General features: G+C 34.3%; 1 protein-coding gene across 8 annotated transcripts in view; it reads right to left on the minus strand.

Annotated features, from left to right (window-relative positions):
- LOC100926883 (cholesterol 24-hydroxylase) overlaps positions 1-21,884 on the minus strand; it is an 89,558-nt gene that overhangs the window by 26,139 nt on the left and 41,535 nt on the right. For 7 of the 8 annotated variants that reach the window (XM_031953272.1, XM_031953275.1, XM_031953276.1 and 4 more), the window contains 5 exons: positions 15,286-15,396; positions 13,740-13,896; positions 7,997-8,056; positions 5,124-5,196; positions 2,888-2,972 (listed from right to left, as the gene is read on the minus strand). In XM_031953272.1, coding sequence (XP_031809132.1) covers positions 2,888-2,972; positions 5,124-5,196; positions 7,997-8,056; positions 13,740-13,896; positions 15,286-15,396 — 486 coding nt within the window. The remainder of the gene's footprint in view (positions 1-2,887; positions 2,973-5,123; positions 5,197-7,996; positions 8,057-13,739; positions 13,897-15,285; positions 15,397-21,884) is intronic. The other variant, XM_031953273.1, reaches the window with a different exon arrangement.

The raw sequence follows: 21,884 nt of genomic DNA on the forward strand, positions 1-21,884 counted from the left end.
GTGAAAAAAGGTCTGCCTCAAGTAAAGACACTTGTTTCAAACCTTGGAAAATAAATTATTGGTTTTATGACTAATTCCAATTTTATTACTAATTATTATTATTAATTTTATTACTATTATTATTAATTTCCAATTTTATTACTAATTGTAAGACTACAGATCTAGAGAAGGAATTTAGAGTCCCAAGTTGCTCATTTTACAGAGAAGGAAACTGAAGCTTGAAAAGATTAACTGATTTACCCACGGTCATAGAGATAACAAGTCTTCCTCCCCCAAAACCTTCTCTTCTTCCTATCTTCGCTACTTCTGTTAAGGATATCACTATTCTTCCAAAGCTTCAAATGGAAGTGTCATCCTCAATTCCTCATTCTCTCTCCAATCACTTGCCAAATCCTATTGATTATACCCTCAAAACTTCTCCTGCACATTTCCTTTCTCTTCTGATACTGCCACCACCTGGTACAAACCCTTCTCACCTCACACCTGGATTATTTTAAAAATCTTCTAATTGATGTCTCTATCCCAACTTTCTCTCTATTCTAAGACTATTGTTCCTTCAGTTGTCAAATGAATCTTCCAAAAGTGAAGGCCTGACCATGTCACTTTACTTTCAATAAATTTCCATTACTTCCAATTTACCTTGGGAAACAACAAAAAAAATCTTCTGTTTGGCTTTTATAGCCTTTCATAATCTGGACCTTCCACCTTTCCAGTCTACTTTAACTTTAAAATGTATTCTTCCACACCCTTTAATCCAGTAATACTGGTCTTCTTGCTGTCATTTGCACAAGAGAATTTATTTTCTGACTGGGCATTTTAATGCCCCCTATACCTGGAATTCTTTTTTTCCTCATCTCCACCTTCTAGTTCCCTTACTTCCTTTAAGAATTAGCTAAAATCTCCCCTTCCATATGAAGTCTTTGCCTTCAGTTCTAGTGCCTTGCCTTTGTAATTATATTCAATTCATCTAATTTGTACATGTGAATCTCTTGAAAGAAGATTTTTTTTTTGCTTTTTTTATCCCTCATCACTTAGCACAGTGTCTAGCATATAGCAGATGTTTAATAAATGATTGTTGTTCTAGTTCTTAGGTTATGCTTGCTCATTGCCACTTCTACTTTGCCCAAGCAACTCATTACTTTTAATTCTACCCAATCCTACCCAAAAGGTCCCTGATTCCTTAGGAATCATTTGTCCACAAATGAAGATGTTAACTGACAACTTTTCTATTCAGGAGTACAAACAAGGGGAAGTGTGGCAAAGGATTCTAGGCTTTCCTTTTCTGTTGAATTTCTTGAGCTTGACATTATAATAAAGGCCTATAGGTAGGCTAGATGTTGCTACCCTGAAGGTTTATAAGAAATTTTGCTGGTGAAAGCAGAACAATGGAAAGCATTAGATCCACTTGTAGTAATTGCTTTATCTATTAAAGTTTAATTGTTCCTCAAATATTCTGGTCACAATCTATATGCCGTGCCTGGTTAACTGAATTTTATATCTATACCCTGTTTATTTCTCAATTTTGTGCAGCTTCATTTAGCTTATCTATTACTCTCATTTGATTTTTTTTTTTGTTAGCTTCTTCCAATGGTATAAAACTTTGTACAGTTTGAAAAAGAGATTCTTTGTGGCAGTAACATTTTCTATTTGTGTTTGAAATACTTTTCCTCTATAGCTATAAGTTATAAAGAAAGCCTTAATCAAACTGAAATGAAAATGCACAGGAAGTAAGGGACCTTAAAGATTATTTAGTCCAACTCTCTAATTTTATAAATGTAAAACTTGTCCTGGATGTAGTGTGATCAGTTGACTCTCAATAGGATAAGGGAGATCCACCCTCAAAGAATCTGTCCTGCAACTCCATTTCTCATCTGGAAGGAGAAATTTGGAGGTAATTAAGAATGGATGCAGTGATTCTAGAAAGCAATATGATACAATACCCAAAAAGTTACCATTTGGCCATGACCCAGTGATACCCCAAAGAAAACAAAGAGGAAAATGAACTACATATAAATATACATATATATGTGTATGTGTGTACATATATACATATACACACACATGTATATGTGTGTGTGTATAATAGCTTTTCTTGTAACGGCAAAGATCTAGAAATTGAATGGGTTTCCATCAACTGGGGAATGGCTAAATAAGTTATAGTATATGAGTGTATATATATATATGTGTGTGTGTGTGTGTGTGTGTATAGAGAGAGTATATGAGTTATAATTGAAAAAATTTTAATTTAAAAGATAAATATAAAGAGAATGGAAGTAGCAAGCAGGGATATGGAAGCAATTATTTCTCTGAATCCTGGAATATAGCAAAAATTACAATGGTAGGTTGAAGCAGATGAGGTAGGTAAACCACTGGGCCCCAGAGGAGGGGCAGGTTGGCTATGGGATCATTTGGAATGTCAGCTCAGATCGTTAGAAAGAGAACAAAAATAGTCATAACAGGGATGGAAGAAGCAATAATGAAGAGAACTATCAGGAAGAGGAAAGAGAGTCTCTAGATGTTGTTTACCTAACTATTAGTTAGTTTTTTCTAACTTGATAAAGAGATACAAATATCTGAAAAACCTTCTAAGTTTCAAGGGAGAAAGGGAGAAAGCTCTGATTGCCATACCCTAGTTTCTATTTTGTGCTTAAATGAGTTTCATTAGAACGGGTTTGCTGAATTTGGTTATTGGGTGTAAAGTGTAGGTTCTATGATTTGTGAACTTCTAGCATATTTGGGAAAGGCAAGAATACTCTCATTAGCTAAGGTCTCAAAGCAAAGCAGAAGACCTTACATTCCAGCTATAATGCCAAGTGAGAAGTACAACTCCCAAATTCAGGAGCTATTTTTTTTTATCACTTTGAGCAGTGTTGGTAGGTCTCAATACCTGTGAGAGGTACTGCAACTTTCCAAGGTCTCGATATTCAATATTTTTTTTGGTGCCAATAACCTCATCCACCTCAGCACGAAGCCTGTTGGAGAAATCAAAAAGGATGAATCGGAAACTGTTCTCCAAGAAGTTTTTCCACATTCAGTTAGACTCAAATACTACCAGGGAGGTTATAAATGGGCTTTCCTGTTCAAGATGGACAGGGCCTAGAAGCCTCTGGGGTCCATCCCTCTTGGAGACTCTTTAATTCTATTCCTCATCTGACATGGTATTCAGTCCTCTGACTATTCTGTTTACCCCACCTCTGATGAGGAGACTCAAATCTTTACCTTCAAGGGTGATTAAAGGAACCAAAGATATTTAACCTGAAGGAAAGCAAACATAGCAAAGGAATGATGGCTCTTTTTGACTATTAAAAAAGTTGTCATGGAAAAAATACCACTTTGGTGCTTCATCTTGGACTAGGTTGACTTTGGGTTCTCAAAGGCTATGTAGAACAAGTTCTCACAATTTCTACCAATCTGGAGAGGCTTTGACTACTGTCACTATGACAGACTGTATTAAATAATAATAGCTAATATTAATATAAGGCTTATTATGTGCTTGACAATTATTATCTTATTTGATAATAATCTGGGAGTTATTCACAACACTCTGGGAAATAGATGCTATTATTATGCCTATTTTACAATTGAGGAAACTGAGGCAAATAGAAATCAATTAATTTATCCAAGGTCACAGAGCTAGGAAGGGTTTAAAGTATTTTTGTCTTCTTAATTCCAGGTCTGATCAGCACTGTAATTACTGTGAACTCTGGTTGCTCAGAGAGACTAGAAAAAGCCTCTTGTAGCATCTGAGCAGAGTCCTGATGGAAAATAAGTATTTCACAAGGGTACGGTAAGCAAGGAGGGTTGCATAAAAAGAGAAGATGGAAAGCCATGTGTGAAAAAGGTCAGTAACTAGACTCCAGAGGTCATGGAGAAGAGTAATATATAAGAAGACTGAAAAGGTAGGAAGGGATCAAATTTTAAATGCAAGAGAAGTTTTGTTTGATCTTAGATATAATAGGAATTGTCTAAGCTCCCTGAGTTAAGAAGTGACATGGTCAAAATTTTGCTTTAAAAAAAATCACATACAAAGTACATATTAATCCATATATATGTGTATACATAAATACGCATATGCATATACATATATACACACATGTTTGTCATAGGAATGTTGTTTTTCTTGTTTTTTAAGTTAGGAAAGTGAAGGTGGGAAAGATTTAATTTTTAAAAATCACCTTGGCAGCTGAGCGGAGGACAATGGAAAGATAAGAGATGAGGCAGAAGGAGAAATTTATTAAAAATAGCCCAGTTGATAAGAGCCTGAACCAGTGTGATGGTTGTATGAAGGTCAAGAAGGGGGTATAACTGAGTGACAATGTGGGGGTATGAATGAAAGGAATTGTTTAGGGAATGAGAAGTCAAAAATAATGCTAGGAAGCTAGGATTGGATGTTTGAAAGAAATAGGGAAGTTTTGAAAAGGAAAGGGTTTATGGAGAAATACAGCAAATTGTATTCTACATGGACAGTTTGAGATATCTATGTAAACCCCAATACATCTAATTTTGGCAGACACATAGAAAGACAATCTGCTGGGGCTAGAACTGAAAAGAAGAAGAGCAGGTTAAATTGGACTTGGGAAAGAATACACACCTATATAATTTTTAGCTTTTATTCAACCCCAAAATTTATTTTTTACTTCCAGTGTTCTGCCAATGATGCTTTATAGTTTAGTCAAGAAAACTCTCTGAAGAACCAAAATTGTGGTAATCTGAAAGGCAATCACAAGATTGCCCCCATTTGGGGTTTTCTTGGCAAAGATACTAGAGTATTCTGACATTTCATTCTCCAGTTTATTGTACAGGTGAGGAAATTGTGGTTCAAAAAGCTAAATGACTTGCTCAGATTTATATAGGTAGTAAATGTCTGAGGTTAGATATGAATTCAGGTCCTCTTGCCTCCAGGCCTGGCACTCCAAGTGGCACTCTGCCACCACCTAACTGCACCCATCAAGAGCTGCTCAATACCAATTTCAACAGCTTAACAAATTAGAGGAAAAAGAGTCCATACTTTATATAAACATCATGAACATCATATAACACAGAATCTGCAAGGCCTGAGCAATAAATTAATAAGCTGGGTAGATAATATTTTAAGAAACATCAAACAAATGCCAATGACTTACCGCTCTACTATTTTTGGATGTCGTTGCAGTTCCATTAATGTAAGTAATACCTGATTGCAAGAAGTTTCAGATCCTGCAACAACAATAAAAATTTTATAAATAAGAAATAGCTAGCATTTATATAGTGCTTTATGGTTTGCAAAGCATCTTACAAATATTGTCTTACTTGTGCCTCACAACAACCCTGGCAGGTAGGTGCTATTATTATCCCTATTTTACAAGTCAAGAAATTGAGGCTGAGAATAGTTAAGTGATTTAGCCCAGGGTCACACAGTCAATAAGTGTTTATGGTACATATAGTTTATGGTTTATAAGTACTTGATTCAGGACTTCCTGACTTGAGATGCAATGCACAAACCACATCTAGAAGCCCAATATATCTCCCATACATTGTCAGAAGTTGTTGGGACATTAAGAGTCACTGACACATATTGCTTGTAAGTACTATGAGCACAAGGACTAGGTCCAAATTACCTATTAAATGACCCCCCCCCACCACAAAACAAGCACTTAATAAATTCTTATTGAATGAATAAAATCAATTTTAGATGTAAACAAATATTACCATTGAACTTAAAATATTGCAACTTGAAATACATTTACATCAGAATAGGAAAAACCTCTAGAATCACTAAATCATGAAGTATTACAGTTAAATACTTCTAACATCATTGATTCACAGAATGTTCAAAATGGAAGAGAGCTGAGAAGTCAAGCCTTCCAAAATTCTCATTTCTCTCTGACTACTGACCTCCCTTGCCTTCCTTTAAGTTCCAACTAAAATCCCACCTTCTACAGGAAACTTTCCCCAACCCTCTTAATCCCTGTGTCTTTCTTTTGCCAACTATTTCCTCTTTATTTGATATATAGCTTACTTTGTACAGATTTGCTTGTATTTCTCTCCCCTATTAGACTATAAACTCCTTCTTTTTGTATCCTTTGCACTAGTACACTGTCTGGCACATAGTAGATATTTAATAAATGTTAATTGATTGGCTGATTTCACAGAGGAAATGAGATCCAGAAGGGAAACGATTTACATAAGAACACACAGACATAGCTGAGTCAAGACACCTCCTGGCAGCTAGTGCCCTGCTCATACATTCAATAAATAATTATTGGATCAGGCTTGGTAATGCTGAGCTCATCATTTTTACTTTCTTTTCCTCATCTGTAAAATGAGGGATTCAAACTAGTTAATCACTAAGATCTTTTCTAGTCCTAAATCTTATGAGCCTATGAACACTATGACCTAAAATACTATGGAGGCAACTAGATGCTGTGAATCAGCACTAAATTCAGAATTTGAGGACCTGAGTTCAATTAACTACCTTGTTAGTTACTGGTGGTGCAGCCATGGGCAAGTTATTTAATATGAGCTTCAATTTCCTTATCAGCAAAATGAGAATGATGATAATTGCACTATTCACCCCCCCCATAAGTTTATCATGCAGTTTAAATGAGATTATGTATATAAAATATTGTGTAAACCACAAAGCACTAAATAATGATGAAATTTCATAATTGTTATGATGATTATCACTCTGAAAAGCTTATTTATATTATTAAATTGGTTCTTAGGTAGAATAAGTCTCAGCTTCAGCTCAACCTCTATTTTCCCCCCAAAGGGACATTTATTTAGAAGAGGATACAGACAAAATGAAGAGGATAAAATAGATACCAGGAATGGTAAATATGAAATAAATTTGGGAGAGCAATAGGGTTAACAAGAAGGGAGAGAGAGAATATCTTTTTATAGGCAAAATATAACCTCCTCAGAGGAGGGGAAATAAAGGCAGAAACAAGGATGTATATCAAGATTCAACTGCTATCTTAATCACCAAAAATTCCTGATAGGGAAACCTAAGTTAGGAAGACTTAACAAAATTAGAAAAATAAAATGGAAAGTCATTCATTGCTCTCATAAACTAATATCTTGACCTCTATATAATACTGAATACAGAAATACTGAAGTAAATCAGGACACCTGCTTTTGAGTTGAGCTCAGCTCTGTTAATAACTTGCAGTGATGACTAGGATAAGTTATTTCCCCTCATCTGGTCCACAATTCCCTCACTTTCAAAATGAGAAGGATTATTGAGAAAAGGATTATTGAGTAAAGTCATTGTTTGGCCAGATAAGGTTAGTGTTCAATTTCTCAGCTGCAAAAGCCATGTGACTAAGTGTAAATCCAGTTATGTAGCACTGGGCTAGAAGATTATATCCTGTTTAGCTTCTGCCATTTGTAATTCTCAGCCAAAGATGCTTTCCTCATCCAACATTCTTTGGTCTAAGATTCTAGCTCTTAAATTTGAAGGCTCTACTTTCCAATACCTTTTTTAGCATTCACATTCTATGGAAAAATGATCTGCAAAGTATATGCAGGGGCTCACGTTAGCCCTCTGAAAATGGACTTTAGTTACTCAATTCTTATAGAGAGAAAGAGGAAAAACTCCCCTACAGCAAAGCTTCTTAAACCCCATCCAATTAAATGTGGAGAGTCATGAAAAAGCTGGCAACAGTAAAAGATTTCTAAGTGTTCTACACACTCCAGAATCAAATATTCTGCCAAAATTTAATTCTTTATTAAAATTAAGCAAATACATACATTTCATTAGTATGCAAATTTGCTTTGTTCTGTAATATTATATGTATACCAAAGAATTACTTTAAAATAAACTCCTTTATGATTTAATATCATTAAATATTTGTTTTATATACTATGTACCCAAGGTGGTGGAAAGATTTCTTGGAGGAAAAAAAAAGGTTATGAGTGTAAAAAGTTTCAGAAATCTGCCTTAAAGGGTCAAAGACTAAAATGACAAGTTTTTATTTTTTTAAATTGCTTCGAGTCATTATAAGGAATTACAAACCAGCAATAAGAAAAGTGACAAAATTATCCACCAGAAACTCATCATTTCTATCTTCTTCAGCTGCAAAAGACAACAGAAAGAAAATATAACATTAAGATCATTAGTGTTTACTCCAGGAGAATAACGGTATACAGAAAAAAAAATAATTTTAAAATGTTTCAGAATTCTGACCAACCATGATTCTAAAAACTGATGCATTCTACCTATCTCCTGAAAGACAGACACTGAAATCAAGAGAGAGAATGAGATATGTTTTAGTAAATGGTTAATATAATAAGTTTGTTTTGTTTGACTGTCCATATTTGCTGTGAGGATTTGATTCTTCTTTTTGATATGTTAAATGGGAGGGAGAGAAAATAAATTAATTAAGAAAGTAATAAAATCAAAATTTAGCAAAAGTCATTTTTGCTTAACATAATCAAATAATTACATATTTATGGTTCAGGCCACTGCCAAACTAAAACAACCTTTCCCATCTCTCTGCTTACTGACATTCTATTCATCCTTCAAAGGCAAGATCCAATGCCACTTAAATCATGAAGCCTCCTTAAACCCCAGCCCCCGTCAGAAGTATTCTTAGTCCCTGCCTGGAAATCCTATAGCAATTTGCTCACATTTATCTACCTGAAAATTTCAAGGATCTGTGATTTCTTTGATATGAATACCTCTTCACTAATGATGACAGCAATCCTTTATACATTGGTAAATGGCCTGAGAACTGCTGTGGTTCTAAGATTCCTCACCAACTCTATTAACCTCTTCTTCTTCTTCCTCAAGTAAGGAAGGGAAAGAGTCAAGGAAGATATTTTCCTGCACTGATATTGGAACTGAGCTTACAAAATATAAGGAAATGAATTACCTAGAGGAAAAGGAACACAAAAATCTGTTTCATATCTTCGTTGAGAATGGAAAGGGTAAGAACAATTAGCTCATGAATTGTCATGAGCAGTCATAATTGTCATAAGAACAATCAGTTCATGAATTTTAATGCTTTATAGATGATTAAAGAAAAATAAAGATTTCTTTGCAATGAGTGGAAAAAATCACTTTGTGTTGCCTTGTCACAAATTTTAAAACAAACTAACAGCTTATTATGTTATTATATGTGTTGGGGTCCTATTGGTTAAACAGAGATTAGTGCAATTCTTTTATGTAATAAAATGAAAAAAGCCCAGAAGAAAAAAATAAAAATGGGAAGTGACCTAAACAGCAATGGAGAGACACATGCTCAGTGCAAGTAGGCTGTATTACATTATCAGCAATGAATTTCTTGTAGGAGGGGACATAAAAAATACATTGCCAGGAAAAAAGGGATCAGAAAAGGAGGTGAAATGATCAGAGATTACAGCTGGGTGATTAAGGTGTTATCTTGGTTCCCATCAAACAGTAAAAGATGAGTGAGGATTCTGGAAAGATGGCAGGTGAGAAAATCTCAAATTCTCTAGATTTCCCCACAAATAGAACCAATTTTCATCTCAGGGAGAACACAGACTGGTTAAAAAAAACAAAAACAAAAACAAAAACAAAAACAAAACAAACAAACAAGACTTGGGGAAGGACAGAGGTCCTCCTAGCTCAGACAGGTTCAGACAACACAGAGAAGACCAGAAGAAAGGCTCCAGTTCCAGGATTTAATCAGTATGAAATGCAAACACAAAAGCTAGTTCTGCAGAAACAGCCAGTGGGAGCCCTGGGGCTAGCTGGGTTTACCTGGGGCTTCAGCCAGAACCATAAGAACTTTCACCTGCTGAACAGGATGTGGGGTCAGGGGCTGAATCTGGGAAGACACAGAGAACTTCTGCTGATTAGGAACATATAGCACACTTATGAGTACAAAAGCAGTGGGGTAGGGACACTACTGACTGGAAGCACTTGCAGGAGCAGGGAGTTCTTAGTTTCAGTTCTGGGTCAGAGAGGAGACTTGAAGTGAAGTTAGAGGCACCATTCCTCCCACCCCACAAAGCTTTAATCATACTTACATGAATACTCCTCATGAGGAGGAGGAGAAGGAGGAGGAGGAGGAAGAGGAGGAAGAAGAAGAAAGAACCCAACCATAGAAACTTATGGGAATAGGGAAGACCAGGGTTCATCTTCAGAGGAGGACATGGACATAAAAAAAAGTCTCTTCTACCACAAAGAGTAACATTAAGTGGCTTCCTACCCAAAGAGAATGTATAGAACTCAAAAAAGATTTAAAAAATCAAGTGAGACTATTTGACAAAAACTGTTGGGAAAATTGGAAATTAGTATGGCAGAAACTAGGCACTGACCCACACTTAACAACATACACCAAGATAAGATCAAAAAGATCATGATCTAGGCATAAAGAATGAGATTATAAATAAATTAGAAGAACATAGAATAGTTTACCTCTCAGACCTATGGAGGAGGAAGGAATTTGTGACCAAAGAAGAACTAGAGATCATTATTGATCACAAAAAGAAGATTTTGATTATATCAAGTTAAAAAGCTTTTGTACAAACAAAACTAATGCAGACAAGATTAGAAGGGAAGCAATAAACTGGGAAAATATCTTTATAGTTAAAGGTTCTGATAAAGGCTTCATTTCTAAAATATATAGAGAATTGACTCAAATTTATAAGAAATCAAGCCATTCTCCAATTGATAAATGGTCAAAGGATATGAACAGACAATTTTCAGATGATGAAATTGAAACTATTTCTACCCATGTGAAAAGGTGTTCCAAATCATTATTGATCTCAGAGAAATGCATATTAAGACAACTCTGAGATACCACTACACATCTCTCAGATTGGCTAAGATGACAGGAAAAGAAAATGATGAATATTGGAGGGAATGTGGGGAAACTTAAACACTGATGCATTGTTGGTGGAGTTGTGAACAGAACAGATCCAACCATTCTGAAGAGTAATTTGGAACTATACTTAAAAAGTTGTCAAATTGTGTATACCCTTTGATCCAGCAGTATTACTACTGGGCTTATATTAAAGAAGGGAAAAGGATCTATATGTGCAAAAATGTTTGTGTAAGTCCTTTTTCTAGCGGCTAGAAATTGGAAATAGAAATGGATGCCCATCAATTGGAGAATGGCTGAGTAAATTATAGAATATGAATGTTATGGAATATTATTGTTCTGTAAGAAATGACCAGCAGAATGAATACAGAAAGGCTTGGAGAGACTTACATGAACTGATACTAAGTGAAATAAGCAGAACCAGGAGATCATTATACACTTCAGCAACAATATTATATGAAGATCAATTCTGATGGAAGTAACTATCTTCAACAATGAGAAGATCCAAATCAGTTCAAATTGATCAGTAATGAACAGAACCAGCTACACCCAGCGAAAGAACAATAGGAAATGAATGTGGACCACAATATAGCATTTGCACTCTTTCTGTTATTGTTTGCTTACATTTTTGTTTTTCTTCCCAGGTTATTTTTTATCTTCTTTCTAAATCCGATCTTTCTTATGTAGTAAGACAACTGTATAAATATGTATACATATATTGTATTTAACATATACTTTAACATATTTAACTTGTATGGAACTACCTGCCATCTAGGGGAGGGGGTGGAGAGAAGAAGGGGAAAAGTTGGAACAGAAGTTTTTGCAAGGCTCAATGTTGAAAAATTACCCATGCATATGTTTTGTCAATAAAAAGCTATAATAAAAAAAAATCAAGTGAGAAAGACTGAGGAAAAATCAGAAGATTATGAAAAACAGTGAATCAACTAGAAAAGGAGATACAGTCTTAAAGAAGAAAATATTTCTTTGAAAAATTAGAATTGAGCAAGGGGAATCCAGTAAAGCTATCAGAGACAAAGAAATAACAAAACAGATTAAAAAGAATGAAAAAATAGAAAAGAATGTGAAATGTTCATAAGAAAAATAGCAGACCTGGAGAATAGATCAAAAAGAGAAAATATAAGAATAATTGGACCACCTAAAAGCTGTGACTAAAAAAAAGAAGTCTGACATGATAATGCAAGAAATAATCTAAGAAAATTGTCCTGGAGTGATAGAACATTAGGGGAAATTAGAAAAAATCAACTGATCACCACATCTCAAAGAGATCCTTTGTGAAAAACACATAGGAATATTATTGCCAATTTTCAAAATCTCCATATCAAAGAGAAAAATTTTACAAACAACAACAACAATAACAACAACCACAACAATAAAAGCACAACTCCAATACGCTGGAGCTACAATTAGAATTGTACAGGATTTTATCAGTAGTTACAATAAAAGCCTATAGGTCCTGGAATGATAAATAGTAGCAATCAAAAAAAGTAGACTATAGACAAAAATATCATATCCAGAAAAATTATCCATAATATTGAATGAAAAAAGGAGATTCAACAAACTTTCAGTTTTTCAGGATTTTATCTCAACCACACCTGAACTTAATAGAAAATTTAACATGTAAGAATTAATATCAAAGGTTAATTTCAAGAAACTTTTAACATGGACAAATTGTTTAATTTTTTTTTTACATGGAAATGGATATGTTTAAGATTGACATCAGTAACTGGGTAGTTAAAAAAGAAAGATTGGGGCAGAATTGAATATGATCTGATTCTAAAAAGTAAAACTGTCTAAGCAAGGTAAAAATAGTAATTACATTATACAAATGAGGTGTAAGGAAGAATAGACCGAGAAAAGGATCATTGTTCTGAAAATCTACTCATATCAGGAATGGGTTAATTAGACAATACTATATATATATATATATATATATATATATATATCATGAAGGGGTATAACATTTTACAAAATTTATAAAGAAATAATAGGGGGAGAATAGGATAAGGTAAAGTATACAAGTATATATAGATTTATGGTAATGGAACAAGGTATGTAGATTAATGAACAGGATAAAGGATAAGGTGGGGTATAGAAGGGTTGTAGACTTATGCTAGTGGAATAAGGTATATAGGCTAATGGAAAAGGGATAAAGGCGGGGAGGTGGCATAGGAAAAGAGGGGTACAGATGGGTATTGAAATTAACAAGAGTGGGATAAGGTATAATTAATATAAATGGGATGAAGAGGAAAGGAAAGGGCAGGGGTAGAAAAGGGAGGGATTCATGGGGAAAAGATTAAAGAACAGCAGAGCAAGTTAAAGAAAAGAATTAAAGTAGAAGAATTAGAAGGGATAGGAAATAAGAGATCTACACAAACACTAGAACAAGGATCAGGAATAGAATTTATTTGGGGGAAAAAAGTAGGGCTAGTAATCATTGATCTTAGACAAAGTCAAACAAAGATTCAATCAAGAGAGAAATCTATATTATATAGCAGCCATATTAATATTGGTTTAGATTTTTGTTTACATATAGGTAAATGTGTATGTGTATATATTAATATACACACATATATCTGTGTGTGTCTGAGTTTATGTGAATATGTAAGCATGTAGATGTATATATGTATGCAAGTAGATATATGTATATGTGTGGGTGTGAATATATATATATATATACATATATATATGTGAATATAAAAAGTGCACGACCCCAGATACAGACAAAAGTTGCTCATAAAAAAGTTTTGGATAGGTTGTCATATACACCAGTGGAGGACAAAGCCTATAGACTTGAATGAATTGAAATACTAAAGTAATAACAATGTTGATTGTAAGCATCAATTTTGCCTCTTTACAAAGCTCATAAAATAAAATTAAGTTGAAGGCCAAGTTTTCTTTCTCTTTTTTGGGTAAGCTTATAAAGGAAAATGTAACAAATGCATCTACCTGCTCCTTTAAGCAACTGCATGATGACATCTGGAGGGAATTCTTGATTATTCTGGAAAGCTTCCCGCCTGTACTGTATCCACTCTTTTCCCATCTGACGCAGACATCTTATGCTCTCTCGAGTTTTGTTTATCAATTTCCGTTTCCCTGGTGAAAACTTAACAGGATGTTTATTTTGTTTCATTATTTCAGAGAACAATTACATTCGGAAAATACATGTTAAGGATTTTCTGTGTACAAAGCCCTATGCTAAGTCATGGGGATGCAAAAACAAATATCAAACAGATCTTTCTCTCAAGGAGATTATAATCTAATGTATTTGGCAAGGAAGGGGGAAGTGGAGGTGGGGAACAAATATATATATAAGTGTGATGAGAAGGAAGATTAAGGACATAGTAACAGAAGTTTTGAAAGAATGAAGGGACTTCAAAAAAGTTGGTAAGCAGAGGCTCTAGCATGGAAAAACAGATAGAGAAAGACAGAGTCAGATGAGGACAACATAAGGACAGAATATAGAAATTATTCCAGTTTACTTGAGACACAGCATATTGACAAAATCTTTGAATTGGAAGAAATCTCACGGTCAACTAGTACAACTCACATTTTGGCTGGAACACCTTTGGTAGCATTCTGAACAAGTAGTAAGGAAAATGGGAGCAATATTCGAGAATGGAGAAATAAAGTGAAGCCTACTTATAAAGGACCTTGATTGCCAGGATCAAAAGGCAATGGGGAGGCGGGGGCTAAGCAAATAAAGGATTCTGATATGAGTGGAGTAAGTAATGTGGAAGAGATAAGACAACAGCACATAAAGAAAGTAGTTATAATTTTAAATCGCAGATCAGAAAGAAAAAAAAACCCAAATTTTAGACTCCCGAATTTTTCTTCCCTGGATTTAGAGGCTCTTCCATTCCATCCCACCCCTTGTTCAATGAATCCATGCTATCATATGGTCCAGAACTTGAGTATTATACCACTATTTAATCAATTACTATATATAAAGATGTTTCCTCCAAGTAGTTAATAAGAAAGGGCTTAAGAGGACTTGTTAATCAAATATTTACTGTATTCATTCAATAAAAGACTGGTTGACTCAAGGCAGTTCTTGCCTAGAAGACACTGTGATGTGCTAAAAGGAGAAACAGACTGAAAATTTGGAGGGTGGAACTTAGGGCTACTGTATCCAGTTACTCACTGGATAAATTATTTTCCTTCCCTGGATGCCAATTTCTTCTCCTTTAAAATAAGCGAACTAGGGAGGTGGAGGGGAGAGGAGCTAGGTGGTTGGATAGAACAAGGGCCCTGAAGTCAGGACCTGAGTTCAAATCTGGCCTCAAACACTTAACACTTCCTAAGCTGTGTGATCCTGGGCAAGTCACTTAAAATAAAATAAAATAAAATGAAAGAATGGGACTAAATAAAATTTTAGGTCCTTTCCAGATATCTAGCCTATGTGCTATGATTTTAAGGTCCCTCTCACTTTACTTTGCCCTAAAATCAGTGATGACCTTAATAGCATATTCATTTCAGAATGCTAGATTAGTACCCTTGAAAAGGGGTTATTCATCAGAGCCATGCCCTCCATGATGCTTTGTATTTCAAGGAGAAATGGGTTCTGTCCATCAACTGAAGAGTTTGACTCCATTCCAAAAAGTATCTGCAAATAAAAAGAGGCAAAATATTGTTAATCAAATCATTTCTCAGTGGGAAGTGATGACATCAATTTGAAAGGGAAAGTGCCTAGAACTGAGTCAAGAGAATTATTTTGTAACCTAGGTGAGCCACTGACTCTCTGTGGTGATCAATTTCTGCATCTGTAAAATGGAGAAGTTGGGTTAGAATCTCTAAAAGATTTGTTTTCACTTCTTTCATTGTAAGAATATATAACACTTAAAGGATTAATGTTTGATTAATAGCTGGTCATCTTACAGATTCACGACTTTTTAGAAAGTCTATGGAAAATGTATATGTTTTAGATTGAAATCTTCATTAAAGGGAAGAAAATTGAGTTTATTTTAGAAAATTGAGTTTAATACTTTCCTAGACAAGACAGAATTCTGCCATAAGGGATCCATATAAGACCGTCCTAAAAAGGACCCTAAAAGGGACAGAGAGAGATGCCAGTCCATCTTAGAGACATGTCTCAATTCTATGTCGCCTTCCCAGAATCCACATGTCAGGGCTCAGATTTCCACAATGGAAACATAAGTTTTAAAAAGTGCAATGAACATGGTTGCATTCCCAACGTAAGAACCTCTAGGTATAACTCCATGGCCATATGTCAGAAGGAATTCCTGGTTTTTTGTGGCTAACATCCAATTCAAGATATAAGGTCTAAGGTCTAAGACTCGTTCGTGTCAACTTATTGGACTCTCATAATAAAATAATAATAATAATAAATAAATAAGAGTGTTTTATAAAATAAAATAATTAATAAATAGAGGAGTGTTTTCATTAAGGTTGCCCAGTGAAGTTTTCCAAACTCACCTGGAGTAATTCAACTAGGCTCTTGTCATCTTTTCTAATTGCACAAACTAGGGTTTTTTTCTTAGGTCTTTATATGCATTCTAAGCTGAGATTGCAGTGTTGACTCTATCCTAGAGGAATTCAATTAAATTTTACTTACTTTTCTGAGGCAATCAGGACATTCAGATGCTAGTCATTGTTCTGAGTTGTGCCATAGGATAATTGGCACAGACTTTCAAAGGGCCTATGGATAAATTTCAAGGGGTCTGTGAAATTGACAAGGCAACAGAAGGCATTTTTGCTATCCATTATAAGGAAATCTTCACTTTTCTTCAATCATTTATAATCCCTTGAAGTCCATTGAACTTTAAAGTGATCTGATCCTGTTCATTCCCATTGAAGACATGAAACAAGTTCTAGTATTGATCCCCTTGTAGATGATTTCCTCATATACCATAAGAGCAATTACAAATCATTGCAAGCAAATGCTTTTTATTTACTCTCTCCCCTTCTTCTTTTGTTCTTTTCCCTTCTCAAAACAAGGCGTCTTTTTTTAAAAAAAATCATTTTTGAAAAAATGCCAAATTTTATAATGAAATCAATAAAAATAAAGATGTATTTTTTTGTTCTATTCAACTTCATAGATTCCTTGAAATCTATCTCAGTTTAGAATGAGATAAGAGTATGCTCTAATGACCACTTCTGATGGACCTGGCCATCCTCAGCAACGAGATCAACCAAATCATTTCCAATGGAGCAGTAATGAACTGAACCAACTACACCCAGCCAAAGAACTCTGGGTGATGACTAAAAACCATTACATTGAATTCCCAATCCCTATATTTATGCTCACCTGCATTTTGGATTTCCTTCACAAGCTAATTGTACAATATTTCAGAGTCTGATTCTTTTTGTACAGCAAAATAACGGTTTGGTCATGTAAAAAAAAAAAAAGAGTATGCTCTAAGATCTGGGATTTCATGGAGTGAATATTGGCTTGGAATTCTACAAAGAATCAATAATTCCTTCTGACTATGACCATGGAGTTATGCCTAGAGGTTCTTAAGTTAGGAGTACAACCACCCTTGTTGCATTTTCTAACGTTTTTTTTTTTTTTAATAGCCTTTTATTTACAGGATATATGCATGGGTAACTTTACAGCATTAACAATTGCCAAACCTCTTGTTCCAATTTTTCACCTCTTACCCCCCACACACCCCCTCCCTTAGATGGCAGGATGACCAGTAGATGTTAAATATATTAAAACATAAATTAGATACACAATAAGTATACATGACCAAAACGTTATTTTGCTGTACAAAAAGAATCAGACTCTGAAATATTGTACAATTAGCTTGTGAAGGAAATCAAAAATGCAGGTGTGCATAAATATAGGGATTGGGAATTCAATGTAATGGTTTTTAGTCATCTCCCAGAGTTCTTTTTCTGGGCATAGCTGGTTCAGTTCATTACTGCTCCTTTGAAAATGATTTGGTTGATCTCGTTGCTGAGGATGGCCTGGTCCATCAGAACTGGTCATCATATAGTATTGTTGTTGAAGTATATAATGATCTCCTGGTCCTGCTCATTTCACTCAGCATCAGTTCGTGTAAGTCTCTCCAGGCCTTTCTGAAATTATCCTGTTGGTCATTTCTTACAGAACAGTAATATTCCATAATTTTCATATACAATAATTTATTCAACCATTCTCCAACTGATGGACATCCATTCAGTTTCCAGTTTTTAGCCACTACAAAAAGGGCTGCCACAAACATTCGTACACATACAGGTCCCTTTCCCTTCTTTATAATCTCTTTGGGATATAATCCCAGTAGTAACACTGCTGGATCAAAGGGTATGCACAGTTTGATAACTTTTTGAGCATAGTTCCAAACTACTCTCCAAAATGGTTGGATTCGTTCACAACTCCACCAACAATGCATCAATGTCCCAGTTTTCCCGCATCCCTCCAACAATCATCATTATTTTTCCTGTCATCTTAGCCAATCTGACAGGTGTGTAGTGGTATCTTAGAGTTGTCTTAATTTGCATTTCTCTGATTAATAATGACTTGGAGCATCTTTTCATATGACTAGAAATAGTTTCAATTTCTTCATCTGAGAATTGTCTGTTCATATCCTTTGACCATTTTTCAATTGGAGAATGGCTTGATTTTTTATAAATTAGAGTTAATTCTCTATATATTGTGGAAATGAGGCCTTTATCAGAACCTTTGACTGTAAAAATATTTTCCCAGTTTATTGCTTCCCTTCTAATCTTGTCTGCATTAGTTTTGTTTGTACAAAAACTTTTCAGTTTGGTATAATCGAAATTTTCTATTTTGTGATCAGTAATGATCTCTAGTTCTGCTTTGGTCATAAAGACCTTCCCTTCCACAGGTCTGAGAGGTAAACTATCCTGTGTTCCTCTAATTTATTAATAATTTCATTCTTTATGCCTAGGTCATGAACCCATTTTGACCTTATCTTGGTGTACGGCGTTAAGTATGGATCAATGCCTAGTTTCTGCCATATTAGTTTCCAATTTTCCAGCAATTTTTATCAAACAGTAAGTTCTTATCCCAAAAGCTGGTATCTTTGGGTTGTCAAAGACTAGGTTGCTATATTTGTTGACTGTTTTATCCCTTGAACCTAATCTATTCCACTGATCAACTAATCTATTCCTTAGCCAATACCAAATAGTTTTGGTAACTGCTGCTCTATAATATAATTTTAGATCTGGTACAGCTAAGCCACCTTCATTTGATTTTTTTCATTAATTCCCTTGAAATTCTTGACCTTTTGTTTTCCATATGAACTTTGTTGTTATTTTTCTAGGTCATTAAAATAGTTTTTGGGACTCTGATTGGTATAGCGCTAAATAAACAGATTAGTTTAGGTAATATTGTCATCTTTATTATATTTGCTGCCCTATCAAGAGCATTTAATATTTTTCAATTGGTTAGATCCGACTTAATTTGTGTGAAAAGTGGTCTGTAATTTTGCTCATAAAGTTTCTGATTTCCCTTGGCAGATAGATTCCTAAATATTTTATATTATCAGTAGTTACTTTAAATGGAATTTCTCTTTGTAACTCTGACTGTTGGATTTTGTTAGTGATATATAAGAATGCTGATGACTTATGTGGGTTTATTTTATAACCAGCAACTTTGCTAAAGTTGTGGATTATTTCTAATAACTTTTTAGCAGAATCTCTGGGGTTCTCTAAGTATACCATCATGTCATCAGCAAAGAGTGATAATTTGGTTTCCTCATTGCCTATTCTTATTCCTTTAATCTCTTTCTCAGCTCTTATTGCTAAAGCTAGCGTTTCTAATACAATATTAAATAGTAGCGGTGATAGTGGGCAATCTTGTTTCCCCAGATCTTATTGGGAATGGTTGCAGTTTGTCTCCATTACATATGATGCTTACTGATGGTTTTAAATAGATGCTGCTGATTATTTTAAGGAAAAGTCCATTTATTCCTATACTCTCAAGTGTTTTTAATAGGAATGGATGTTGGCTTTTATCAAATGCTTTTTCTGCATCTATTGAGATGATCATATGGTTTTTGTTAATTTGGTTATTAACATGGCCAATTATATTGATAATTTTCCTAATATTGAACCAGCCCTGCATTCCTAGTATAAATCCTACTTGATCATAGTGTATTATCTTGGAGATGATTTTCTGTAGTCTTTTTGCTAATATCTTATTTAAGATTTTAGCATCAATATTCATTAGGGAGATTGGTCTATAATTTTCTTTCTCTGTTTTCAGCCTACCTGGTTTAGGTATCAGTACCATGTCTGTGTCATAGAAGGAATTTGGTAGGACTCCTTCATTCCCTATTTTATCAAATAATTTATATAGCATTGGGGCCAATTGTTCTTTAAATGTTTGGTAAAATTCACATGTAAATCCATCTGGTCCTGGGGATTTTTTCTTAGGGAGTTGTTTAATTGCCTGTTCTATTTCTTTTTCTGAAATGGGACTATTCAAGCAATTTACTTCCTCCTCTGTTAGTCTGGGAAGTCTATATTTTTTGGAGATAGTCATCCATTTCACTTAGGTTATCAAATTTATTGGCATAAAGTTGAGCAAAATAACTCCTTATTATTTCTCTAATTTCCTCTTCATTGGTGGAAAGTTCTCCTTTTCATTTTTAAGACTACTAATTTCATTTTCCTCTCTCCTTTTTCTAATCAGATTTACCAAAGGCTTATCTATTTTATTGGCTTTTTCATAGAACCAACTCTTAGTTTTATTAATTAGTTCAATAGTTTTTTTACTTTCAATATTTTTAATTTCTCCTTTTAATTTTAGAATTTCCAATTTAGTATTTGATTGGGGGGTTTTAATTTGGTCTTTTTTTAGTTTTTTTAGTTGCAAGCCCAATTCATTAATCTTTTCTAACGTTTATGGTCACATTATGAAAGTCTGAGCCCTGACATGTAGACTCTGGGGAGGATGCATATGGGATTGAGTTTCTCCATCATACATGTCAGGGATTAAGTCCTAATAAAACTAAATCTCTTCAAAAGTGATTGTAAAATAATGCCAGATATATGGTATGGAACAGGCATGTAGTTATCATGCTCATAATATTTGAAAGAAAGATGCAGTTATAGTGAGTTACAAGATTTGTTGGGGTAAACAAAGAATAAGAAGTACATTTTCCAGATGTGAGCTAAAGATATATTAGAAGAATCAATATATAGATTTAGAATGAATATTTTACTGATAAAGCTATATAGCTAAGAGGATCGATTTGTTTGTGACCCAGTAGAATGCTATTACGTCTAAAGTTTCAATTGTCTTTAAATTGGATCATTTTGATTCCAAAAAGTATTACCAGTTTTAATAACTTTCTGTTTAGGAAGCTAAAGGACTAATTCCTCACATTTGTCTAATGTTGGATTTTTGTCTCTACTCCTTACTGAATAACTTTCTGTACCCCAAACAATATAACCTAACAAATGATGACATCTACCTTATTATGATATTCAAAATATCGTAGAATGGTTTTTATTGTTTCTGTATTAAAATAAATATCAGAATTCTAATAAACCAACTACAACATTGTGCTTTTCTACCAATTAGCAGGTATACAATGAGACCCTACAATAAATAGATTGTTTCAAAATAGTTTGTGCTGGGCACAAAAAAGAGCTATTAAGCCTCATCTAGGTAGCCCAGTGCATATACCACTGAGCTTGGAATCTGGAAGACCATCTTCATGAGTTCAATTTCAGCCTCAGATACTTCCTAGCTGTGTGACCCTGGGCAAGTCACTTAACTCTATTTGCTTCAATTACTCATTTGTCAAATGAGGTAGAAAAGGAAATAGCAAGTCACTGCAGTATCTTTGTCAAGAAAATCCCAGAATGGAATCATGGAGAGTTGAACAAGACTGAAAAATCTGAACAACAAATTTCTTATTTTGGCAAGAGCATTAGAAAGTACTTTAGTTTGAAGTTTTTGTTCTAATCTGAAAAAGAAATTCTTATTAGTTTTTATTTAACTATCAATTTCAAAACAATGCACTGAAATCTTTTTTTTTTTAACATCATTCATAGCAAAAACTAACCAGTCTGTGAACAGAGAATTCTTATCAGCCCAGCAAAGATGTATTACTGAATTTAACAGATAATAATTATGGTAAGAGAAAAAAAGAA

The sequence above is a fragment of the Sarcophilus harrisii genome, chromosome 2, assembly GCF_902635505.1.
Source record: "Sarcophilus harrisii chromosome 2, mSarHar1.11, whole genome shotgun sequence".
NCBI lineage: Eukaryota > Metazoa > Chordata > Mammalia > Dasyuromorphia > Dasyuridae > Sarcophilus > Sarcophilus harrisii.